The sequence below is a fragment of the Gopherus evgoodei genome, chromosome 9, assembly GCF_007399415.2.
Source record: "Gopherus evgoodei ecotype Sinaloan lineage chromosome 9, rGopEvg1_v1.p, whole genome shotgun sequence".
Classification (NCBI taxonomy): Eukaryota; Metazoa; Chordata; order Testudines; family Testudinidae; genus Gopherus; species Gopherus evgoodei.
Window position 1 is genome coordinate 62035353 of NC_044330.1, and position 22660 is coordinate 62058012.

General features: G+C 44.5%; 1 protein-coding gene across 5 annotated transcripts in view; it reads left to right on the forward strand.

Moving 5' to 3' along the window:
- LOC115657517 (probable E3 ubiquitin-protein ligase MID2) overlaps nt 1–22660 on the forward strand; it is a 401900-nt gene that overhangs the window by 218631 nt on the left and 160609 nt on the right. For all 5 annotated transcript variants that reach the window (XM_030575451.1, XM_030575455.1, XM_030575456.1 and 2 more), the window contains exon 3: nt 7290–7385. In XM_030575451.1, coding sequence (XP_030431311.1) covers nt 7290–7385 — 96 coding nt within the window. The remainder of the gene's footprint in view (nt 1–7289; nt 7386–22660) is intronic.

Below are 22660 nucleotides of genomic sequence, written 5' to 3' on the forward strand. Positions count from 1 at the left end.
GACCCAGGGCCCTAGCCTCACCTTTAGGGACATGAGACATTCCAGTGACAGGAATGGCTGCTTTTCTGTGCTAGTGCATCTAGCTGGCAATTCCAACCTGGAAAATAGTCATGTTACATCTTCACCTCTTAATTGGTGACAGGCGGTGAGACTTCTGAATGCTATCAAGGCCTTCCCAGGATGCTCGTGCCCCAGTGTAGCACCTAAACCTGCCCAAGAAAAAAGAAGATTCAGAAATGTCCTTCCGTGGGAGGAGGTAGAGTTACTTTCAGGAAACAGCCCCAAGAAAAATGCCCTGGTGCTGATGGGGAATGGCCATTGTGCCCAAGAAAGCATTCTGAAAATGTATTTTGAACAGAATTTTTGGAAAATAGAGAAGGTCTTGCTGCCACAAGAAAGCTACACAAGGTTAACATGGATCAGTTTTTAAACCTATTTAGTTAAACTATTGCAAACCCCAGTGTGAATAATATAATTTGGTTTAAGGATGGCTTATTTCAGTTCAGCTCATTAAATGCCTACTTGACTTTATTCAAACCAAAATGAGCCTGATTCAAACCAAACTGATGTCCATGTGGCCTTTGGTACCAGCTTAACAGATTTGGTTTAAAATCACAATTAAAAAAAAGTTAAACTAGTGCAGCATTCTCATGTAGACAGTCTCAGAGGAGATCCACTATTTTGTATCTCTGCCCTGCTGCACATACAGATTCAGGGCAAGAGGGATTCAGTCAGTACTTAACAGATGCCCATGCAGTTTGGTTTGCAGCTAAGAGATGTTTGATAACCCAGCTAGCAACTGAATTGATGTACATTCTTAAGGCAATAAGTGAATCTCAGAGGCTTTGTAGCTCCCCGGGCTCCTTTATGTACATGGAGAAGGCAGTAGTGTGAAGTAGGTCAGCAGGTGTTAGAATGTAAAAGTATTTGGTCCAGAGCATCCATTTATTTGGATTTAGGAAGTAACCAGGATTATGGGATTTAGCTGGGAAAACATAACATAACGTAAAGTTGGATTGGGTGGCATAGTTGATGTTTGGAGACCAAGGAAACTGTCTCATTGATGAAACCAGGCTTGCTTTGTTGACCTGGACAATGAGTACAATTAACGCATTCCAAACCAATGGTGAATGTAGGAATGGACAGTGGTATCAGTATACTGTGTAGTTGTGCAGGAGATCAGCACTCATGAGCAGCATGGCTCACAAATAATGTGTTCAAGGATATTGGGTGATGTGGAAGGGAGGTGGCAGGAAAAGCTGCGCTGTTCATATACCATCAGTTCTACTCTATATTATTATTAGTCATATTTATTGAATTATTGTCAACTTGCTCAGTGTTGGACAAGACCTTAAGAGAAAGACAGTCTCTGCCCCAGAGAGTCTGAGATACTGTGCACTGGGAAATCCAGGCAGGGCAGGGCTGGGATGCTCACCACTTAATGCAAACTATCTGGCCTCCATTCTGGGGAAAGTAAAACACCTTATAAAGAAGTCTTGTCTTCCCCATCTCAGCGCTCTTCTCTTGTAGAGTTCTGTGATTTGTGATTACAGTCCCTTGTTGCTTAAAGAAATTCTGCTTGAATTGCTTATTCATTAGTCCCTTCAGGCTCCTGCTCAACTTCTGTGCAGGAAAATGCAGAGCCAGAGTCCTTTGAGAGCCCTTCCTCAGTTCTGTAATAAGCAAATCCAGATGCATTCATTTAACATCCATTTGCTGCCTTTCTAATGAAGCATTAGATAGGGTTGGTTTTAAAGTGAATTTAGTTTGGGTGAGAGGCAGCACATGACAGCCCAGGAGACAGAGTTCCCTTTTTATATCCACTGGGGTGTGAGTCTCTGGGTGTCAAGTGCTCCAGGCATTTCCCCACCAGCAGGAAGGTTAGACACAGACCTTTCTGAAATGAAAGCTGAGATTCTCCTGACTCAAGGAGCTATAGCTTTAAGAACCTTGAAGTAAGGCTACTTTCCAGGGATTGTCAGTCATGGCTAGTGCCACGGTGTTGGCAGTGTTTGGGTTGGGGACACACACACTCCAGAGTGAAGGATGCAGTATAAAAACCTAGAGAGTGATACTGTAAACTGATCTGGGACCCACTAACTCCTTCCGATAAGACCATTCAACAGCCATCCCATGATACTGACTCGTGGTCACTACCAACCTGCATTAGGCTGGATTTGAAGCAGTTACCAGGTGGAAAAAGGCTCCGCATCGCATCTCCCAAGTGAATTTTCTGGAGTAGTTTTGATGGTTAAGTGTTCACGTTTGAAGGCACCAGTAGACATGCTTGTGGAATATGTTAGTTAATCCAGTGGTGAGGGTAAGGAACATTCAGGAAACTCCAATTATTAAGGTTACACTAGAAAGGCTAATTTGGCCACATTTCATGCCAACTTTTATAGTTTACAGTGTAGTCTAATAACAAAGGATTATATTAAAGGTTACATTTAATAAGGGAGAAAGGAATAGAAAATATTGTTTATTTCCAGCATGGCTGAGCTAACATGGCTGGAGCAAATTCAAATATGCAGTTTCTCAATTTGTCTTGAGCTCATGACCTTGATATTGCATTAACAATTGTTTCTTAAATTTTCTAATTTTGGATTTGTTTTATTTTTCTTTCCTTTTCTCTCTTTCTTATTTTTTCTTAAAAGAGAAAGAAAATAGAAAAAAAAACTGGTGATAATTGGCTTTGTAACCTATGAGAGCTAGCAAAGCTTGTAATCTATGAACCAGCAAGCTGGCACCTAACTAACCACCTTTTATGTGGAGAATGCATCTGTCTTTAAGTGCACCTAGACTCCAGGGAATACTGTACTGCTCATGCTTAGGAAGTGGTTCTAAAATGGTCATATGTTTACATGCAAAGCAGAAGCTGTTGCCTTCAAAGAGGACTGTGTCCATGCCAAGGTCCAAGCTTCTGCTGTTTTTGGTGGGGGTTGGATGCAGAGAGGAAGTGTGGTTATCATTTTCAATTTAAATTAAATCTACTTATTTTGGGCCAAAGGAATTTTGCTCATACCCATGCTGCTACTCCCCTTTTCCCCACTCCAAAAAATCACAGTTGTGCAAAGACCAAGACTGGAATATTTCAGGTCAGGAGGTAAATGCTTTGCAAAAAATTAGAGAGGCAAGGTGAGTGACTTAATAGCTTTTATTGGACCAGCTTCTGTTGCTGAAAGAGACAAATTTTTGAGTTCCATAGGCGTTCTTGTTCAGGAAAAATAGAGTATGGGAAAATAAGAGTTAAACAGGAATTATAATTTCTATAATTATAGATATAATAACTACCTGGTATAATTAGGACTTCAGGTATGTTTTCTTTTTGTTTTTCAGCAAATTAAACAGAAGCAACCTATGTTTGCATTTTCATGTACTATCCTAGTCCTGGTACTAGCAATGGTCAGCCCTGTTTTTCGGCAAAGATGGTTTGAAGGACAGGAGTATCAAGAAGAGTATTTGGGACTTATTTAGTACATCCTTAGGACCCTGGATCGTTGTTTTAATATCAGAGAAAACTTAATGAATTGATGCCTGCTCAATATAAAGTGTTATGAATGCTTTACAGGACACACACACACACACACACACACACACACACACACACACTCTCTCTCTCTCTCTCTCTCTCTCTCTCTCTCTCTCTCTCTCACAAAATCTCTTAGGAAGAAAGACAGCAGCTTTCCAGAAGCTGGGAATGGGCGACAGGGGATGGATCATTTGGTGATTACCTGTTCTATTCATTCCCTCTGTGGCATTGGCCGCTGTTGGAAGACATGATACTGGGCTAGATGGTCCTTTGATCTGACCCAATATGGCCGTTCTTATGTTCTTAGCTGTAGATCCTGGATTCCTGAACAGCTATTTGAGAATTTCATGTAATGAAGGATTTAACTGAAAACTCACTTCTCCCACCCTCCTTGCCCCTCCTCAACAGCATTAGACCATTAAAGAAGATCAACTCCCATTTCAGCGCAGAAACTCCAGTGTAGCTAAGGCCATGGCTACACTCACACTTTACAGCGCTGCAACTTTCGCGCTCAGGGGTGTGAAAAAACACCCCCCTGAGCGCTGCAAGATACAGTGCAGTAAAGCGTCAGTGTATCAGGGCGGCAGCGCTGGGAGCGCGGCTCCCAGCGCTGCAAGCTACACCCATAAGGGATGTGGTTTACGTGCAGCGCTGGGAGAGCTCTCTCCCAGCTCTGCCACTCCGACTACACTCACACTTTAAAGCGCTGCCGTGGCAGTGCTCCCTCAGCGCTGCCGGGGCAGCGCTTTGAAATTCCAAATGTAGCCATACCCTAAGTCAATGATGAGAAAGATAATTAGCATGTTAAATGCTCAGTGCTTTATTCAAATTATGTTTAATAATATTGAGCTATAAGAAAACAGTGGCAAAAACTGTTAACAGCTGGCTTTTTCATTATCAATGTAGGTTTGTTTTGCATAGCATTTTCAGCTTAATGAAAGGTGCCTGAGTTTCATGTCATTTTCCAATCCTATTTCTTTATTATGTTTTTCAGCCATTGGCTAGCAATTCACAGGATTGCAAATGAGCTCTGAATATTTTAGGAGCCAGTGGGTTTCAAGAATTAATGATTTGCCTATATTTTATGACTGTGATTCAAGTTCCATTGGCTAACCAGCCCCAGAATTATATGTGCATGCAGAGGGAATCTTGTTTATGGGGCTGTTAAAGTCTTGCTGGGAGCTATGGGCCGCAGTTCCAAGCCAAGTATGAATAAAACACCATGGGGGATTCTTTTTCGGCTCTGAAGCTTCAAATATTAATAGGGTATCATTTTCATGACAAGTATTGCAACAGGTTGTGAGCACTTTGTTATAAAACATTTTCTCTTAGTGGAATCACATATTTTAATGGAAATGTGATGTCATTTAAATTATTGATATCCAAAAGCACAAGTCCACTGTGTGTCCACAGATATTGAAATAGTTTCAAATGGGCTCTCTTCTAGCTGCTCCTATGTCTGTTAGACTGCATTCCTCTCCATAAATATTACATCAACCAGCACACCAAGACCGATGTGACAGCAAACCAGCATTTAGCGTAATAGGCAGCAAATGGAAGCAAGATTGCAAACTGTCTCAGTTCATCTAAATGGCCCAGGCTTCCACACAAAACCTTCGAGTTGTGGTTAGCCACAAATGACTTTTTTTTATTTCGCTATAATATTAACAACCCCCCTTCAGAAATTTGACAAAGAGTTCATCGAATGTAGGGATTGGCACGGACCCTAGGGAATCAGGAGGTCTCCCGGGAGAGAATGTGGGCCAGTTTTTGCTCTTGCACTAGGGTAAATCCATAGCCAGTGAAGTTGTTCTGGATTTACACCACTGTCTTTTTTCTGTGTTTGTACAGTGCCTTGCACAATGGGCTCCTAGGTGCCAGTGCTATACGAACAATAAATATAGCTGAAAGCGCAGCTTGCTCCAAATGTTTTCAGTCTTTCATTTCAGTGCTTTTGGGGTTTTATGGAGTTGGTGGTGCGAGGGTACCAGGGATTTGTTTAGCCTGGGGCTAACATACCTGTTCCTCACTACTTTACTATAGCCATCTGCCTGTCACAATAGGCAAAGTAAGGAAAACACTCCTTGAGAACTTATTAAAGTTTGATTTTAAAGTATTTACTGTATATATTTGGACATATTACATAGACAATTTGTATCTGAATGGTTACAAAGCTTTAACTTTAATCTCAGCAGTCTAAAGTAATTAAATAATAATTGTCTCACCTCCCTGTACTCTGATGCATTTATAATTTCCCACAACTGTGAAAATTTAAATAAAAATTAAAAAAATGTTTAAAAATACACATGGACAAAGTTATTTTTAAAAAAAGGAAATTGAATTCTGCCAAGCCTATCTATATGTATTGCTATATGAAAGGTGGGAAAAATAGATGTGTGGTTTTTATGGGTTTTATAATGTTCAAAGGAGCCTGAAGCTATTTAATAAAAAACGGTTTGCTTTTTATTTTAGAAACGTGAGGAATATCAAGTCTGGTCTGCCCTGCTTTTGTTGCAGGACTCTTTGGTAACAATGTGAGATTCCTCTGCTTGCAGTTGGAAGGGAGGAAAGATGGGGAGATGTATCTTTAACAAAAGAGTTTTTCTTCCAGGTGTGTGTAGGACATTGGAGTTGTATGCTGTAGCTATTAACATAAGTGCAGTGTGTTTAGTGTCTTGAGTCTCACTTCACTTTCCCATACTCGGCATCTTTTGATGTCATAACAGAGCTGCCAACCCCAATTATTTAAAATCAGGTGCCAGGTCCCAAAAAAATCATGACAGTTAAAAAATATGGTTTCAGAGTAGCAGCCGTGTTAGTCTGTATCCGCAGAAAGAACAGGAGTACTTGTGGCACCTTAGAGACTAACACATTTATTTCAGCATGAGCTTTCGTGAGCTACAGCTCACTCCGAAGAAGGGAGCTGTAGCTCACGAAAGCTCATGCTGAAATAAATTCGTTAGTTTCTAAGGTGCCACAAGTACTCCTGTTCTTTTTGAAAAAAATATGGTGTTCTTTTTATTTGCCTTCTGGTTTTTGAGCCTAAAGGGGTCCTGTTTTTCAGTTTTGCTCTGCAACCTCAACGATTAGAAATGTGTGTGTTTTTAAAAAAAACTCATATAATCTCATGACTTCAGGAGCTGGGGCTTTTAGAAATACTGCTTATATCATGGGGAGATTGCAAGAGCTGGAATAATCGATTAGTTCTCCTGTGCATAGAGTTTTCCAGGAAAGTCAGGGGAGTCAAAACTCAGTTTTGTACATTAAAACACAAAAAGAAAAATCAAGGCAGGGTTAAAAACTCACCTCCCAAATTCCAGGCCTTGGTCGTAAATAAAGTAATAGAAGAAGCACAAACAATCCCTTCTCTGTGCTGATGACCTTTAAGGATGCAGGCTGCATTGCCAAACCCTGTGGGCCACTTGCACTGTGCTGCCCTCGAGCCATCCATAAAAGTTACTATAGCTGTCAACCTGGGATAATAAAATAACATTAGCTTTGGCTTAGAAGCAGGTTATTGTGCCTCCCTTTTCTATATGAAGCGGCATTCCAGCATTCTGTGGTAGCTGCAAATGGCCCAGGTGGAAGCTACCAATGCAACCAAGCATCTCTGCCCAAAGACATTAATGTGTGTGTGTGTTTTGTCATCAGACATGATCACTGGATAATGTTCTGAGATGTTCCCAATCCGTGGAGCTGGTTCTTCAGCTCTGCTGATGCTTACACTCTCTATTTTTTCTTCCTGTTTTTGTGCCGGCAGCAAACCCTGGAGACGAACCTCACCAACCTGGTTAAACGCAATAGCGAACTAGAAAACCAGATGGCCAAGCTGATACAGATCTGCCAGCAGGTGGAGGTACGTGGTGGCAATGCTTCAGAGAGTGGGGGTCTGTGCTGTGCTGAGAGATGCATGTATTGGGGGCATGATACCTGCCTGCAGCATGGGAACCCTGAATTGGGAAGAGGGGTTATTTAGGATGATTGGGGGGCGGGCAATGGGATGAAATTTGGAAAGGGATCATGCAGGGGAAAGCCCTGGTGTGAGATGAATGAGGCTGCAGAATGGTGTCCCATGGGCAATGGCAGAAACCTCATACCTCGATTCACTTAAATCTAGGCAGGACAGACTGCTGGTAAATAGAATATCAGGGTTGGAAGGGACCTCAGGAGGTCATCTAGTCCAACCACCTGCTCAAAGCAGGACCAATCCCCAAATCACCCCCTCGGGGATTGAACTCACAATCTTGGGTTTAGCAGGCCAATGCTCAAACCACTGAGCTATCCTTCCCCCCATTACAATGAGCAAACTGCACTGGTAATGGGGGAGGTGGCCTAATAGTATGATCCCTCTACCTGAGATTGTTCTGTGCAATTCTCCCATGGCAGCTGAATGTTGGGAGGTGGACGATGTCCCTGATTGGTGGGGGCATGCACTGCCTGACCACTGTGGGTACGTCACCCTCTCACGATGTAGGGGGATTAGTTGATACAGGGAGGTGTATTAAGAGGGTTTCCCAGCTTGCCCCAGCTTGGGCCAGTCTGGCCCAATATAGCTAGCCTTGTGAGCCAGTAAACAGTCTGAGACAATTTCCTGGGAGAAGATAGAGTTTGTCTGGAGAAGGGCAAACAGAAGTGACTGATGGACCATAACCAGAATAATTATAACTGTACTGTGGAGAGAAGTATGGAGTAGGCTGCATGGGATCTGCCCTGGAGTCTGTCCTCTTAACTACCTTCATACGTGCTGTGGAGGAAGCAGAAATCCATATGCAGTGAGAGCTGGAGAGACCATATTGTAAAACACAGGGGTTAGAGGACAAACAAGCAACAATCAATGAGATGAGAGGTAGCATAGATAATTGCAGAGGGAATGCCTTCCAATCCCAATCCTACAAGGTGACGTGCGCATGTGAACACCTGCTGTTGCAGCGCGGCACTGAGAATACGGGGCCCACGTGTGGGCTCAGGGCTCAAGTGGGGAAGTAGGAAGGAAGAAGGAATTCTGTGCTATTCGGAATTTGAGTGCTGCTGCATGGACACAAACTGGCCTATGTTGCTTGTGGGTGGTTGCGGTTGTGATGGTTGGACCCCATCCTGGGGCATCACCTGATATGCTGGGATCTCACTGAGCCCACCCTTTCCACCAGCCTGGGTTTCCTCACCCTGTTTTTGCTGTGCTAGGCTCTCAAGCCTTCTCCAGCGCGCGCGCGTGCTCACACACACTGAAATCAGCTCTGTGTGGGAAGACTTAGGAGAATGGCAAGCACTCATGTGCACACCTCCTTAGTCTCTTTACTGTCTAAACCCCTGTTCTCAGCCTGGACTCGTCCCTTGCCTTCCCATAGCTTAGTTCCTTGGTTTCTTCAGGAGCTTTCAGCAATCTTCCTTCTTGGGTGGGGAGGCAAATGGAGAGCCCCAATTGCCTTGCTTCCCAGCCTTAAACAGAATTTACATGAGGTGGGAAGCCTTTGTTTCCAGTGGAAAAGTGCCAGCAATGTCCCAGGTGGTATTTTGTACCAGGTGACCTTATCACCTGACCTTGCAGTGTCAAAGCATCCATGAAACAAGATTTATTTGCAATGTCCACAGGAAGGAACTCCAGGGAAGATGGGAGATGCACATCTTCAAAGACTCATTGTTTTTTCCTAATGGCCCTTTAAGGCTGATTGCTTAGTCTGGTGGGTGTTTCCCAAATACACACACAGTTGTAATTGGTACATAGACAATATTCCTAACTTCAGATACAGAAATGATACATGCGTAAAAATTGGATAAACACATTCAGTAAATCATAACCTTTCCAACGATACCTCATACTACCCATCTTGCATAAAGCATGTCTTAGTTATGCCATATTCATATCATAACCATATTTCTACAAAGAATGAGGTGTAATGTCATAGTGGTGTCTATGCCACTAACTGGTGTCAAAGTTAGAATCAGGACTCACAATTTGTCAGACCACTCTGTTTATTAGCGCAGCACTCCGCCAATAACATTCAGAATACGTGAGTGGCCATGCAAGGCCCAAACAGTCTTATTTATACAGATAAAAGAGCGGGCATTAGAGAAAGGGACAAAGAAATCAAAACAGTAAAATTCACCTGGGGCACAGCATGCATATCCTATTTTCTTACTAACTGTTATCGATCTAAGGCTAATGCTTCACCAATTGCCCTTAAACGGTGCAATTGTTCTATGTTAATGTCTGTATTCCTGACGCCTGGTTGCAACATTCCAACAATTTTGCTTAAAGGTACAGACAACATTTCTTTAATCCTTTCTATTCTTACTATATAATTCATTCTACTTTCACACTGGTTATAGAATCCTGATAATCGTCATGGCTGCTCTGGGCCACTGGATAGGGTTGCCAACTTGCTTATTGCACAAAACCAAACACCCAAGGTCCTATCCTGCCCCACCCCTTCTCTGAGGCACCGCCTCCACTTACTCCAGCCCCCTTCTCTCCATTGCTCACTCTCCCACACTCTCATTCACTTTCACTGGGCTGGGGAAGGGGGTTGGGGTGTGGGAGGGAGTGAGGGCTCTAACTGAGGGTGCAGATTCTGGGGTGGAGCTAGGGTGCAGAGGGGAGAGGTTTGGGGTGCAGAGGTTTGGGGTGGAGAGGTTTGGGGTGCAGGAGGGGCACCAGGCAGGGGCCAAATGTTTGAGTGCGGGAGGGGGCTCAGGCTGGGGGTTGGGGTGGCGGGGTGACCGGTGTAGGGTCTGGGAAGGAGTTAGGGTGCAGGAGGGAATTCCAGCCTGGGGCAAGGGGGTTGGGGTACAGTCTCCAGCCAGACAGCGCTTACCTCAGGCAGCTCCTGGTTCATAGCTCAGAGGTGGTAAGGCAGACTCCTTGTCTGTCCTGGTACTGCGCAGGTCCTGGAAGCGGCTGGCACGTCTGGCCCTTAGGTGGAGGCATGGCCAGGTAGCTTGGCACGGTGCATGCTGTCCACGCCTGCAGGCGCTGCTCCTGCAGCTCCTCTTGGTTGCGGTTCCTGGCCAATGGGGACGACGGAGCCGGTGCTTAGAGTGGGGTCAGCACACGGAGGTTCCCTGATTGCCCCTGCATCTAGGAGACACAGGGACATGCTGGCCACTTCCTGGAGCTATGTGGAGCCAGGACAGGAAAGAAGCCTGCCTTAGCCCTGCTGTGCTGCTGACCGGACTTTTAATGGCCTGGTCAGCAATGCTGACCAGAGCCGCTAGAATCCCTTTTCAACCAGGTGTTCCAGTCGAAAACTGGATGCCTGGCAATCCTAGCACTGTAGGGTGCTGTGGGGGCTGGGAGGGTAATGAGTGGTACATGATCTCACAATGTGAAGCTCCAGCAGAGTCAAGCCAGTGCTGTATTGGGATACATCACTTAGGAAGTGGTCCCCAAACTTTTTACCAAAGCAACCCTCTCCCCTTCCCCTAAGCCCCCCATTGCCTTTTGTCTCTTTCTGTGACCCACATTCCATAAATGCACCCTTTGCCCTGGCACCACAACACTAGTCCTGACCCGGCCCACTCTGCACTCATTCTGCAGTAGCAGCTCCTGTCTCACAGTGCTCAGCCCAATGCCCCGCTCCAGATATTGTGACCTGGTTCGTGGGGTCTCAGCACCACTCAGGTTTGGCCGGGTCACCGCTCCACACCAGGCTGGGAGAAGTGTGTGTTTGCCTTGGTCATGGCCCAGGGATGGGTTAATCCAGCCCTGGATGTGGCAACTAATCTAGAACTTTCTCACAACCGACTGTTTGGGAAACACTGAATTAGGTGCTTCAACATCCTCTGACTCAAAACCTGTTTGTCAAATTTGTTGTAGATACAAATTTCATACATGATTTCATAAATATTGCAATGATTATGAAGATCAGGATGACATAAGCTTTTATTAACTATCTTACATTATATTCTCTCTGGATAAATACTAGGAAAGCAGTGTGCTAGGCGTAGTGAGTTTGGTACAGCTGTTAGGAGCCTTGACACAGAGTATTGACTCCTTTCCCAACTGGTACCAATTGACCTCAGTGTCACACAAGGAGCTTGGGAGGGTGGGGGTGGAAGGGAAATGTGGAAATTGCTGGGCAATGTGATGGAGACTGAAAGGAGGAAGACTGGGACTAGTAATAGTTGAGGGGAGACTGAGACAAGGACTGGCTGGGCAAAGAGACAGGGATCAGAAACCTGGGACTTGGTAGACAAGGAGAATCATAATGGCCGAGGTGATGGCCCAGGAGTGGGAAAGAGACAGGAGTGGTACAGGGACAGGTTGGGGCAGAAGGGGTCAAGTTTGAGGGAAAGAGGCAGAGTCTGAGCCCCTTAAAGTATACTTCCATCCAGAATCTGGAATGGAACTCAAAATCCCTAAGTTTCACCATTTCTCTGCTGTCAGCAAATATCTGTGAAACCCACTGACAAAGTTTATGGCTCACCCCTCTCTAGTTGCTTGTCCACACAAAAGGATGACAACCTAATATTGCTATTAGTTATTCTTAGTTCAAGTGGCTGAGTCTGTGCAGTGGATTTAAAGATTCCAGCCCTGCTGATGAGCCACATGGGTATACCTTTTCAGTTTTCTTTTTTGAAAAACCTAGGAAATTTACACACCAAACCTACATTCAAAGATCATTATTGTGGTTGCAAAGTCAAGCACTCAAAAGTTAGGAAATGTCAGAATTAGGACAACCTTAGTTCTACCCCCTTGTGCATGTGCATCATGACACCATCTTTAATCACATGATCACATACTAGTTTTTCCACAGGCCGCCAGCCTCATTCAGTACGCAGGATGGACCTGCTCTTGTGATGAATCGGGGGTATATAGTGAAGAAGGCTGTTGTCGTTCATTGCAGAAGTTGGATAGCATGTAGTGAATGAGGCAGGAGACTGCAGAAAGAGAAGGGATGGTCTGATGGTGATGGTCTGATGGTGAAGGCAGTTGAATGCCGCCCTGGAAAAAGGGATTCTGTCCCTATATTTACCACAGAGTTCCTATGCGATTCTGGGCAAGTCGCATAAACCAAACTTTTCAGAGGTGGTCACTAACTGTGTGTTCCTCATTTTCTGGGTACCTGACTTTAGACCCTGGGATCTGAAGTGCTGAGTTCTCACAGCAACAACTGAAGTCAATAGGAGCTAGGCTTTGACTATACAAAGTGCTGTATAATGCTATGTGATCCCCAAAATCCAGTCCTAGATTTCTCATTTCAGGCCCTCAATCATTAATGGAGGTGTTTGATGTTAATCTCTGCTTCAGTACACCACCTATAAGATATCATCACCACTCCTCTTACAAGAGCATTGGGAAGAGAAATTAACAAATATTTGTGAAGCCCTTGGATACCCAAGTGATGAATGCCACAAGAAATTAATCATTCTGTCTCCAGAACAGGGTTTGAAGTGTGTGCAAAAAGTAAGGCAGGGGCAACACCCTGAAGAATGTGGCTAATGCAAGATTTTGAAAAGCTGCTTGTTGAGTGAGCACCATATATTCTGTGCACTGAATGAGGCAGGAATCCTATGGAAAAATAATATGTAATAATGTAATCAAAGACTATATCATGGTGCATATGCACAAGGGAGCAGAATTAAAGTTGCACAGGAAACCTTAATTGTGGCATTTCTCTGCTGCTGAGTGCCTGACTTTGCAACCTTGATAATGTTTTCTTGATGTATTTTGAGTGTGTATAATTATATGACAACATTTGAGACACTAGAGAGAATGTGAGACAGAGTGATAAAGATGGTGAGAGGATTGGAGCACATGGCTTAACAAAAGAGAGATGAAGGCAAATGAATATGTGCAGCTTGGAGAAGCAGGGACAGTGGGTAAGTGATAACTGGAAGTGCTTGAAAGGGAATGACACAAAAGGGGCAGAGGCTGAAGGTGGTGAAATGGGTGGGGAATGTAAGCTGAAGCAGTGGCCTGGATTAAAGCAGGATAGGTTTCAGTTGGAGTCGGCCCTATTCCAGAAGGGAGGTTGAACAGCATTTGCCAAGGGATGTAGATGCAATGGAGGCATCAACATGAGAGGTGTCTGAATGCAGAGTAGCAAGAATGTTTACAGTAAGAGAGGATGAGAACAGCCTTCCCTAGTGAAGGAGGAGATGCGCTATCTAACCCAGGAGAGCCCTTTCCAACAAGCCATTTTCTCTGTAATTCTGCGGCTGTTATATTTCAGCTGCTGACACTAGCGCATCAGTAGGCAGGCAGCTTGCCACAATTATGGGTAATTATTTGACATACCTGGTCCCTTTGCAAAACTACTGAAACCTTGTGGGAAACAAAAGAAACAGCATCTGCTTAGGACGAGCAGTCTCATTGTTTTCCTTCCAAAATGAAGGGGACATTTGTTTGAAAACAATTAAAAGACTTAGAAGGCGGTGACAATACAAATGAGACCATGTTTGGGAAGCACACCGACAATGCAGGGATGAGCAAGTGTCATACTCCAGCCTGTCAATAAACCAGTGCGTTTTGTTCTCTGCAAGATTTCAATTCTTACTGCACCTCAAACCATTGGCTTGTCCTAATGCATCCCAGCAGAGTCTTCTGATGGCGGCATGAGCATAAGCCCAGCTTCTCAGGCCTTTTCCAGTGTGATGGGGGCACCTAGCCATCCCTTTGCCCTGTTCACACTCCCATGGCAATGTTGTGTGGAAGTCACAGGCAGTCATGCTAGGCAATCAATCCTGCTATGTACACTGGGACAAAACCCCTCTTGAACCCTGTCCATGCTATGACTGTGCATCCTACAAACCAAGCCTTTTAAAAAGTTATTTAAAAGAATGTTGCAGCATGGCATATCCATCCAAAAAGCCATGGTATGTAGGTGACTGGAGTGGGCTCTGCCAGCTCTGTGCCCTCTGATATCCCGCCCCTCAAAATAGAAATCATTTTAGAGCATATCAGGAACAAAGGGAAACCTGGAAAATGTTATGGTCCACTGTAATCCCACCCCCCAGTACTTCATTTAGCTCGTTGCAGTTGTTGGGCACCAGACACTAGAGCCTAGACAGGGAGAGGTCAGGGACTAACCTAGTTGGTTCATGACAAGCTTTCCTGTTCCCCCTGCATACCTCCTCTTCGGCTCAATCACACTGCTGTGTGATGGAGCACAGCACCTCCCCGCCTGCCCCCACATTGCCCAGGACACCCCCCCCTCCTGCTTCACCCCAGCCCAGCAACAGCTTTCCTAGCATGAGGGCAAGTGTCATCCTAAGCCTGAGGAAAAGGACATAGTTCTGGACTCTCACCCTCTTACTCTGCTGGGTTATGCATGCCTAGGCTGGGTAGGAAAGGTGGGCTGCTGAGCCCAGAGGGGCTGGTTGCACTGGGGGTTCTGAGGTAGTGATGCCCATTTTGGAAGTAGCAGTTTGTCCCTTTAAGGAACAATAGGAGAGCAATGAATAAGACCAAACTGAGCCACAGTGTCTGCGGCCCTAGGAGCATGCATGGAGTAGGGTGGGGGAAATGTGTCCCACAGTCCATTTCAAATGGGGAATTCGCTATCACCATGGGTTATCAGAATGGAGGAGAACATGAGCTAGCAGCACACCTTCTGGGAGAGGACTCAGTGTTCCAAGTGATCTGGAATCCCCAGCAGGGCAGGCTCTGGACACAAGGGCGGGTTGGAATTTATTTGTCAAAACTGTGTTTTGATGGAAAATTGGGTTTTAAATTAAACAAAATTTATGCAAAAAAAGTTTTGCTTTCTGCAGAAAATTTTGGGGTTTTTTTTCCATAGAAGGTTTCTTCTCTATAAGCCAGGATTCCCTGGCAGCTGAATTACATCTTTTGTAATGCACCATGGCCAAGAATTGCATGATGCAAATCATTCCCTCACCTAAATGGGAGACTAGGGTGCATTATGGGAGCTGTAATCAAGAGGGGCAAAGTGGAGACACAAGGGGCAAACTACAACTCCCATGAAGCTCTGCAACTCCAATATTTAGCCAAAAACCTGATTTTGTGGTTTTGGTAAAAAGTCAGAACTTCCTGCGAGGGGATAAATTACCCAAAACATTTTTTTTTCATTTCTGTCAAAAATTTCCCACCAGGGGAAGGGAAGGGACCGCAAATGTGGACCAGCTGCACTGGATACATTTACATCACTGTCTTGCCCCTGAGGCATTCATTGTGGCCTTCCTGGAGAGTCTGAGGCTATTTCTACACTTAAAATGCTACAGAGAGACATCACAGCTGCAGCTGTGCCACTGTAGGGCTTCAGGGTAGACACTCACTACAGTGATGGGATGTAATTAATCCACCTCCCCGAGAGGCGGTACCTAGGTCAATGGAAGAATTCTTCTGTCAATCCAGCGCTGTATGTACCGAGGGCTAGATTGGCATAGCTGCATCTCTCAGGGGTGTGGATTTTTCATGTCCCTCAGAGATGTAGCAATACCAAGGTAAATTTGCAGTTTACAACAGCTCTGAGACTCTCACAATCTCATTAAAATGAGATTTATTAGTCACAGTCAAAGGTAGAGTTGCCAGGGGTCTGTTTTTTTTACTGGAAAGTCTGGTTGAAAAGGGGACCTGGCAGTGTCCAATCAAAAAATCCAGTTACCATGGGCAGAGTGGGAGGCGCTGGGTCATCCACCTGTGCCAGGGCTGCCTCCTACCTGCATCTCATCTCTCTCCTCTCTGACCCCTCTGGCCGGCAGTCTGTCAGGGTATGTCGACACTGGAGTTTTTGGTAATTGATTGCTGATTAACTGGCGGTGGTTAACGCCTCTAGAAAGGCTACTCCAAACACTACCTAGATGTTTGTTCCAGGCTACAGTACTCTTCTACTTTCAAATATAAATGACACCAGGTCAGATTGCTGATGAGTGTTGGGTAGACCTATTGTCAAGGTCACAGAATACAGATGTTTCCAAGAAAGAAGCAGTAGGATGAGGGAGACTGTCTTTTCCCCCTCTGCATTCTCTAAACATACTGTTTTTTCCCATCATGCCTAAATTGTTTCCTTCCTCTTTTCTCCCTCTCCTCCGAAAACATTATGAAACTGCACCCCTCCTGCTTTCAGAAACCAAGATTAGAATTTCCATAGGCTGAATTCTGTAGCCAAGCAGCGGCTTTTGCAGGCAGGACAGCAGCAATTGGAAAATGTTTTGTATTGAGGATTACAGGAAAGAATCAGAGGAAAAGAGAAGATCACCTTTAATCCCATTGAAGAAAGGGACTGATCTGACCTGGCTACTCTGACCACTTGATCTGTAAAATTCTTTGTCTTGCTGATTAGCAATCAGGCATCCTTTGTTTGCATTTCCAAAGGAAACCTCTGTAGAATGCACACCCAATAGAAAGTATATGCCAACAGATTAATGCTTCCTCTTGGCTATTACTGTATGAACCAGGAGTTCATAAATAAGGAGCCCTCGCAAACAACAACTGAAGGGAAGAAAATGGTTAATAACGTATTGTTCTTTCAAAGTGCATAACAATTAATAGTAAATTAATTTATTTTGTTTGCTGAGGGTGATCCATGGAGAGAGACCATTGCAATTAGTTTCTTCCTAATGGGCTATTGATTTTCAGTTACTAAATTAAGCAGCAGTTCCTCAAACAAGTTCCTTTAAAAAGAATAAAGACACTGATCTACTGCAGGGATCTCAGAAATGGATTTAGGTCATTTTTGTCGATACTTCAGCAAATTTGTCATGAAGGTTATTTATCTAGTTGAGTTACATTTCCCCAGACCGAGACGTCTCCCCCCTCACACCTGCAGTAGATAGAATGCTCCTACTACTTGGCCTTGCTATAACTTTCGATGCAGCTGCTAACCACAAGCTGCTCAGGGACTAGCTACAGCCACCGATGACACAGAACTATAGTGGCTCTAATCATCCCTCTCCAACAGGACCCGAGAGTGGTGATGGATACACTGCTTCTCACCTGGAGTCCCACAAAGACCACACTGCTTGAGAGCACTGGCAGAAGTGCTGAGGCTCCTTGACCAGCCAGCTCTGAAACTGCAGGTTTTAGCTAAATCATGTGCCTGTTCTTTGACCAGCTCCACTCTTAATCCAGGAAGGGGAGACAAGAAGCAAATCTAGTCAGGTCCTCCCCATGCAGAAGTAATTTACTTGTGACAGCTGCAATGGACATTAAAGACAGTCCTGAGAGAGCGTGAGCAATCTATGTGAACTTGCTTTTGAATGATGCTTTGAGCTTTGTTCTTGCTCCAGTTTTACAGAGATGCGATTCCAGTGGCTTTGTGCCTTGGCACGTTTATCTCAGAAATAACCCAGCATTAATCCAAGAAGTGCGGCTGTTCCTGTTGCCTCCCTATGACTGGCTGAGGATAGTCTCCACAAGGGAAGGTTTTTCCTCTAATGGGCATCCTTCTAGCCATGTTCCCAGGGCTCCTTCTCTCCCTCCTGTCTGTGCCCCTTACTGTAGCTCATGACAGAGAACATTAATAAGGGGGAATGAAGAGTGGATTGATTTTTGCAAGCAGAATATTCAGAGTAAGACCTGTAACTTCACTAGGCAAAATGAAAGTGACTAACATTCAAACTTTTTATAGGTCAGGGTATGACTCAAAGGCCCTGCCGGGGTTGGAAGAGGGACACAGCTGGATATGTCAATGTCTTCAGTTTGTGAAAGGTGGTCATCTAGGGGATTTATATATAGAGCTGCTGGTAGGCTCTGTATGTTCAGCTTTCTGAACTGTGCAATGAGTAAATGACAAGATTTTTTGACCTTATGTTAGATCCCCAAGTGAGATCAGCTCCTGCATTAACTATTGCTCACATTTTATAGGTTGCCCTTAAGGTCATCTGCATCAGTCCCATCTGTGAAAGGCTGGCTTCCAATCCTGAAGCTGAGTGGCCTGTGTGGCCAATCCTGATCCAGTAGTAGGGAGTAGACGTAGAGTTAATATTAGACATGTTTTAAACAAAAGATCATCCTGCAGGGAAACAAAGGTAACTAAATCCAGGTCTTGGCCAGTGCAGAGAGCAAATGAGGGGGCTGTATGTGAGAGAGATTTGTTGGACAGGAGAGTAGGGGAGTGAGAGTTCACTTCTAGTGAAGACTGTGACTTGTGTTTTTATTTCTATGTTGGGAAGAGGCGCTAGGTATTTATCTCTGTCAAACAGGTCAGCAGTGTTCAAAGCCCTTTTCAAGGAAATATATATGTCTACCATGCTCTTCTGAATGGGTGAGAAGCCCTGCCCATGGCTTTGAGTTCACCTCTGGGATTTATAACAAATTTACCTGAGATAAATTAAATGGTTTGATATATTTTTAGATCCTGGAAGTCTAGGCTGTGTAGTTTTCTACTTCATTTGGAAGTTTTAAGCTTTGTCAATCATTCCTCATAAAAAACATAGTTGAAATAAATTTCTCTGACTTAATAAACTATGCCTCCCTGATCTCCAGAGGCAGCATTTGAGAAAGAACATTCAAACATGGAGCAGAAAATATCTTTGCTATTCTAGATCTACTCTATGGGCTTGGGTTCAAGGGATTCTACCTTACAAAGTCTTCCTTGTCATTGTATAACTAGGCACCAGTGATTCCTAATTATACTGTTCAGTCTCTTGTTCAGCTTAATTCCTAAATTCTACCCAGAAAGCTGAAATTACTAGAATGGTAAGATAGCCCAGTTAAGTATTAAAAAGTGAGGAAATAACTTTAGTGCTGAACATGCAACCTTAATTGTGCCCCAGGTGTATATAATGATATGATCCCATATTATTTCTGTATACTCCAAGCAAACAGCATTAGTCTCAGTAATTTGTCTAAAAAATATACTCCATGCGCTACAGGTTGAGAATAACCATGCAGAAGAATAGTGAAAATATGCTAGTTCACAGGTAGTTTTACAGTTAACTGCCTCAGTCTCTTGATTACATTGGAGGGACGTTAAGCTGCAGCTTTGGGCATGTCTGCACTTAAAAGCAACAGTGGCACTGCACTGTCTACACTGGGACTTAGGTCTCTTCTATTGACCAAGCACTGTCTACATGGGGATTTAGGTCAGATTAAGTACATGGCTCAGGGGTGTGGATTTTTCACACCCGTAAGCGATACAGCTAGGTTGACCTAATTTTCTAGCATAGACCAGCCCTTAATAGGCAAATGTATACTACATGGGTGTTGCCAACATGATTAAAATACACATCTGAGGCCTGATTTACATCTAAAACATATGTCGACCTACCTATGATACTCACACTCCTGAGAGACATAGTTAAGCCCCAGTGTAAACACTGCTAGGTCGATGGAAGAATTCTTCCTTCAACCTACCACTTCTCAAGGAGACAGATTTACTACAATCACAGAAAAACCTCTTGCATTGCTGTAGCAAGTATCTACGCTACAGCAGTGTAGCATTGCTTCTGTAGCACATATAGTGTAAACATGCCCTCAGAGAGAAGAAAGTTTCTCCGTAAAGCATCTGTCAGTCAAGATACCTGACTCATGGCCATGCAGTTGGTGCAGAAGGAAATATTCTAAAATGTAACAAACATGTATGCAAGTAGAAAGACACATGTGTTTTTAACAGGATATCAGGGAACAACATGGCTGCTAACTCTGCCTAGCTCCCTTGTGCATAGCCTAATCTTACATTTGGCTGCTTTCCTGTAGCTGAGTCACAACACTGTTTGCAGTGTGTGGGGCACTGGGGTGGCTAGTTGCCCCAACAATCTATTCAGTAGGAAATCCCAGAATAATTTGACCCAAGTGTTGCTGGTGCTCTTCTGTGTACATGTCCTCTGGGCGCATAGCCTCCGCAAGCATTATAGAAGAATTATTGAGATCTCTCAGAATGCACTGGTACAGGCAATATCAGGTGCCATGGCAGTTACAGATATGCAAATGTGGCTGCGTAGTGAGAGAAGCCTCTCATCTGAATACAGTTCAATGAATCAATGTGTCTCATAACCAGGTGAAATGGGAGTGGCACAAAGCAATCGCAAAAAGATAGTAGCATTTGTAACGTGAACAGGCCTGAGTTACCTGTGTCTGAATGATTGCATTGCAGATCCTTCCTTAAACTGCATGTTAAAAATACAGCCAAAAAAAAAATCAATCTACTTTGCATGCACAGAACATGATTTTCAAAGGTTCTGTGACAGGGTCAGGACTCATCACTGTGGCACCTCCCGCTGGTCACTCTGGCAAGTAGCTCAGTCCTTGGTGGGGCACCCGCTGCTGGTGGTGTCCCATCTGTCCTCTACTCCTTTGTTGTTGTCTGGACCCGCATTGCTTCCCACTTGGCGGCATCCTCTTCAGGACACAGTGCCCCCTGCTCTGATCTCACCCCCTTCGGCGGGTGTCTGCACCCCAGCCACCATGGTCAGCCACACCTCAAAGTCTAACCCCTAGCATCAGGGGTCTGGTGCAGTCCACTATCACCACATCCACTGGCTGGGTGTTTATACAAGGGGGAAGGAGGGGACCCAGGCCACCCTCTACACTGGGTCCCGACCCAGGGATCCTTCGGTGGCCACATTCCTGTCCTCCTCTTCTCCCCTTGTGCACCTCTCTTCTTGGGCCACTTCCCCTTTGGCCCCTTTGCACCAGCTAGGACCTTCCCTCAGGGCCTGCAGCCTGGGAGGTAGCAGGCTGGAGTTCTCTTCTACTCCCCTGAGCCTGCCCTGCCCCACGTGCTAGTCTTCTCACTAAAGAGACACACCTTCCCCTCTGAAGGTCTGGGAGAGATTGCCTGCTCCTTGCCTAGGCAGCCTTTATATAGGGCCTAGCCTAGTCGTGATTGGCTGGCTCTAATGTCGGCCCTGATTGGCTCTTGTTAAGCCCTTTCCTGATTGGCTGCTGGCCTGTACCACTGCTCTGGCCTACTCTAGCCCCCTCTCACATGGGGGTGGGGCAGCTGCTCCACCACAGGCTCAGATCTGGAACTAATCCAAACCAGTTTACTCCACAAGCCAAGCTGTTGCTCCCTAGTGAGAGCCAATTCCAGGCTAACAGTTTTCATTCATTCCCCACTTTTTTTGAGTGTAGTGCTGCTCCATGATAGGTCACAGCTGCCCCTAGTGTCATAACTGATATATTTATGGTGTTGGTTCCAGTCACTTTATACTCAAAAAAGGTTGAACTGTTTTTGCTCAAATGAGAGAAAATATTCATTCTTGGCATCTGGACAGAGATCAGACCTGAAAAATTTCAACCCAAAACGTGAATGCTTCAGAAATTAGAATGGGAATGGTTATGCAGCCTTGCCTGTAGGAGGTGCTGATGCTTCTGCTCTAATAGAGTCAGATCTTTTTACTCATTTAATCTCCCAAAGCGTAAACATGGCGGAACTGCAGATTTTTGTCAATATTGAGATTTCTGATTTAGAATTGATTTAACTCGGAGTGCTGAATTTTCCATGATATTTAAGGTTGCAGAGATAGTGTGATTTGAGTTGCTTGTTATGGATTGTCTCCATGTTCAGCAGTAACATATGCAGCCCCTCCCCTGATATGTCCTTTCTGCTTGTTATAGCGATCACTAAGGGTTCTAAAGCCAGTGCAAATAGCAAATGCTAATAAGGGCATCCCAGTTTAGTGATTCTGTGAAAAAAGAAGGTGCTCACAAACTATTCCTCCACACCATTGCCTCAAGTGGTGAATAAATCTCTGTAATCACATGCTGTGTCAAAACTTCTGAACCCAGACCAACTATTTAGGGCATGTAAAACTCCATTATTCACCCCTGTCAAAAACATATGAGGCCAGGAATGACATTGGGTGTAAATTGTCTTTAGATTCCTCTATAATGTCCAGTAGGTTACAGAGATTATCTGCTGTTTGCCTCTCTGGAATTAACTCCACCAGATCTTCATTAATTGTTTCCCCTTTCGCTCTGTTTAATCTGCTGGTCAGGATTTTAATAAATTGTTTGTAATCTGTATTTAACGGAGGGTGGTCTATAACTACTCTGCTGTTTCAGATCTTTTTGTAGTTTCAAAAACAGGGAGATCCATTTTATTCATGGCAACTGGTAGAGTGTTTATTTTATTACAGAGGGAATCCGATTTCTCGCTGTAATTTGTCTGACTCCCCTGGTATGCCACCCCTTCCTAGAGAGTGATACATTGTAACCCTTTCATGGCCTCTCACTTTCACTGTAGTGGGGTATCTTCTTCCTGCTGCTCCCTTCTTAGTTCAAATATT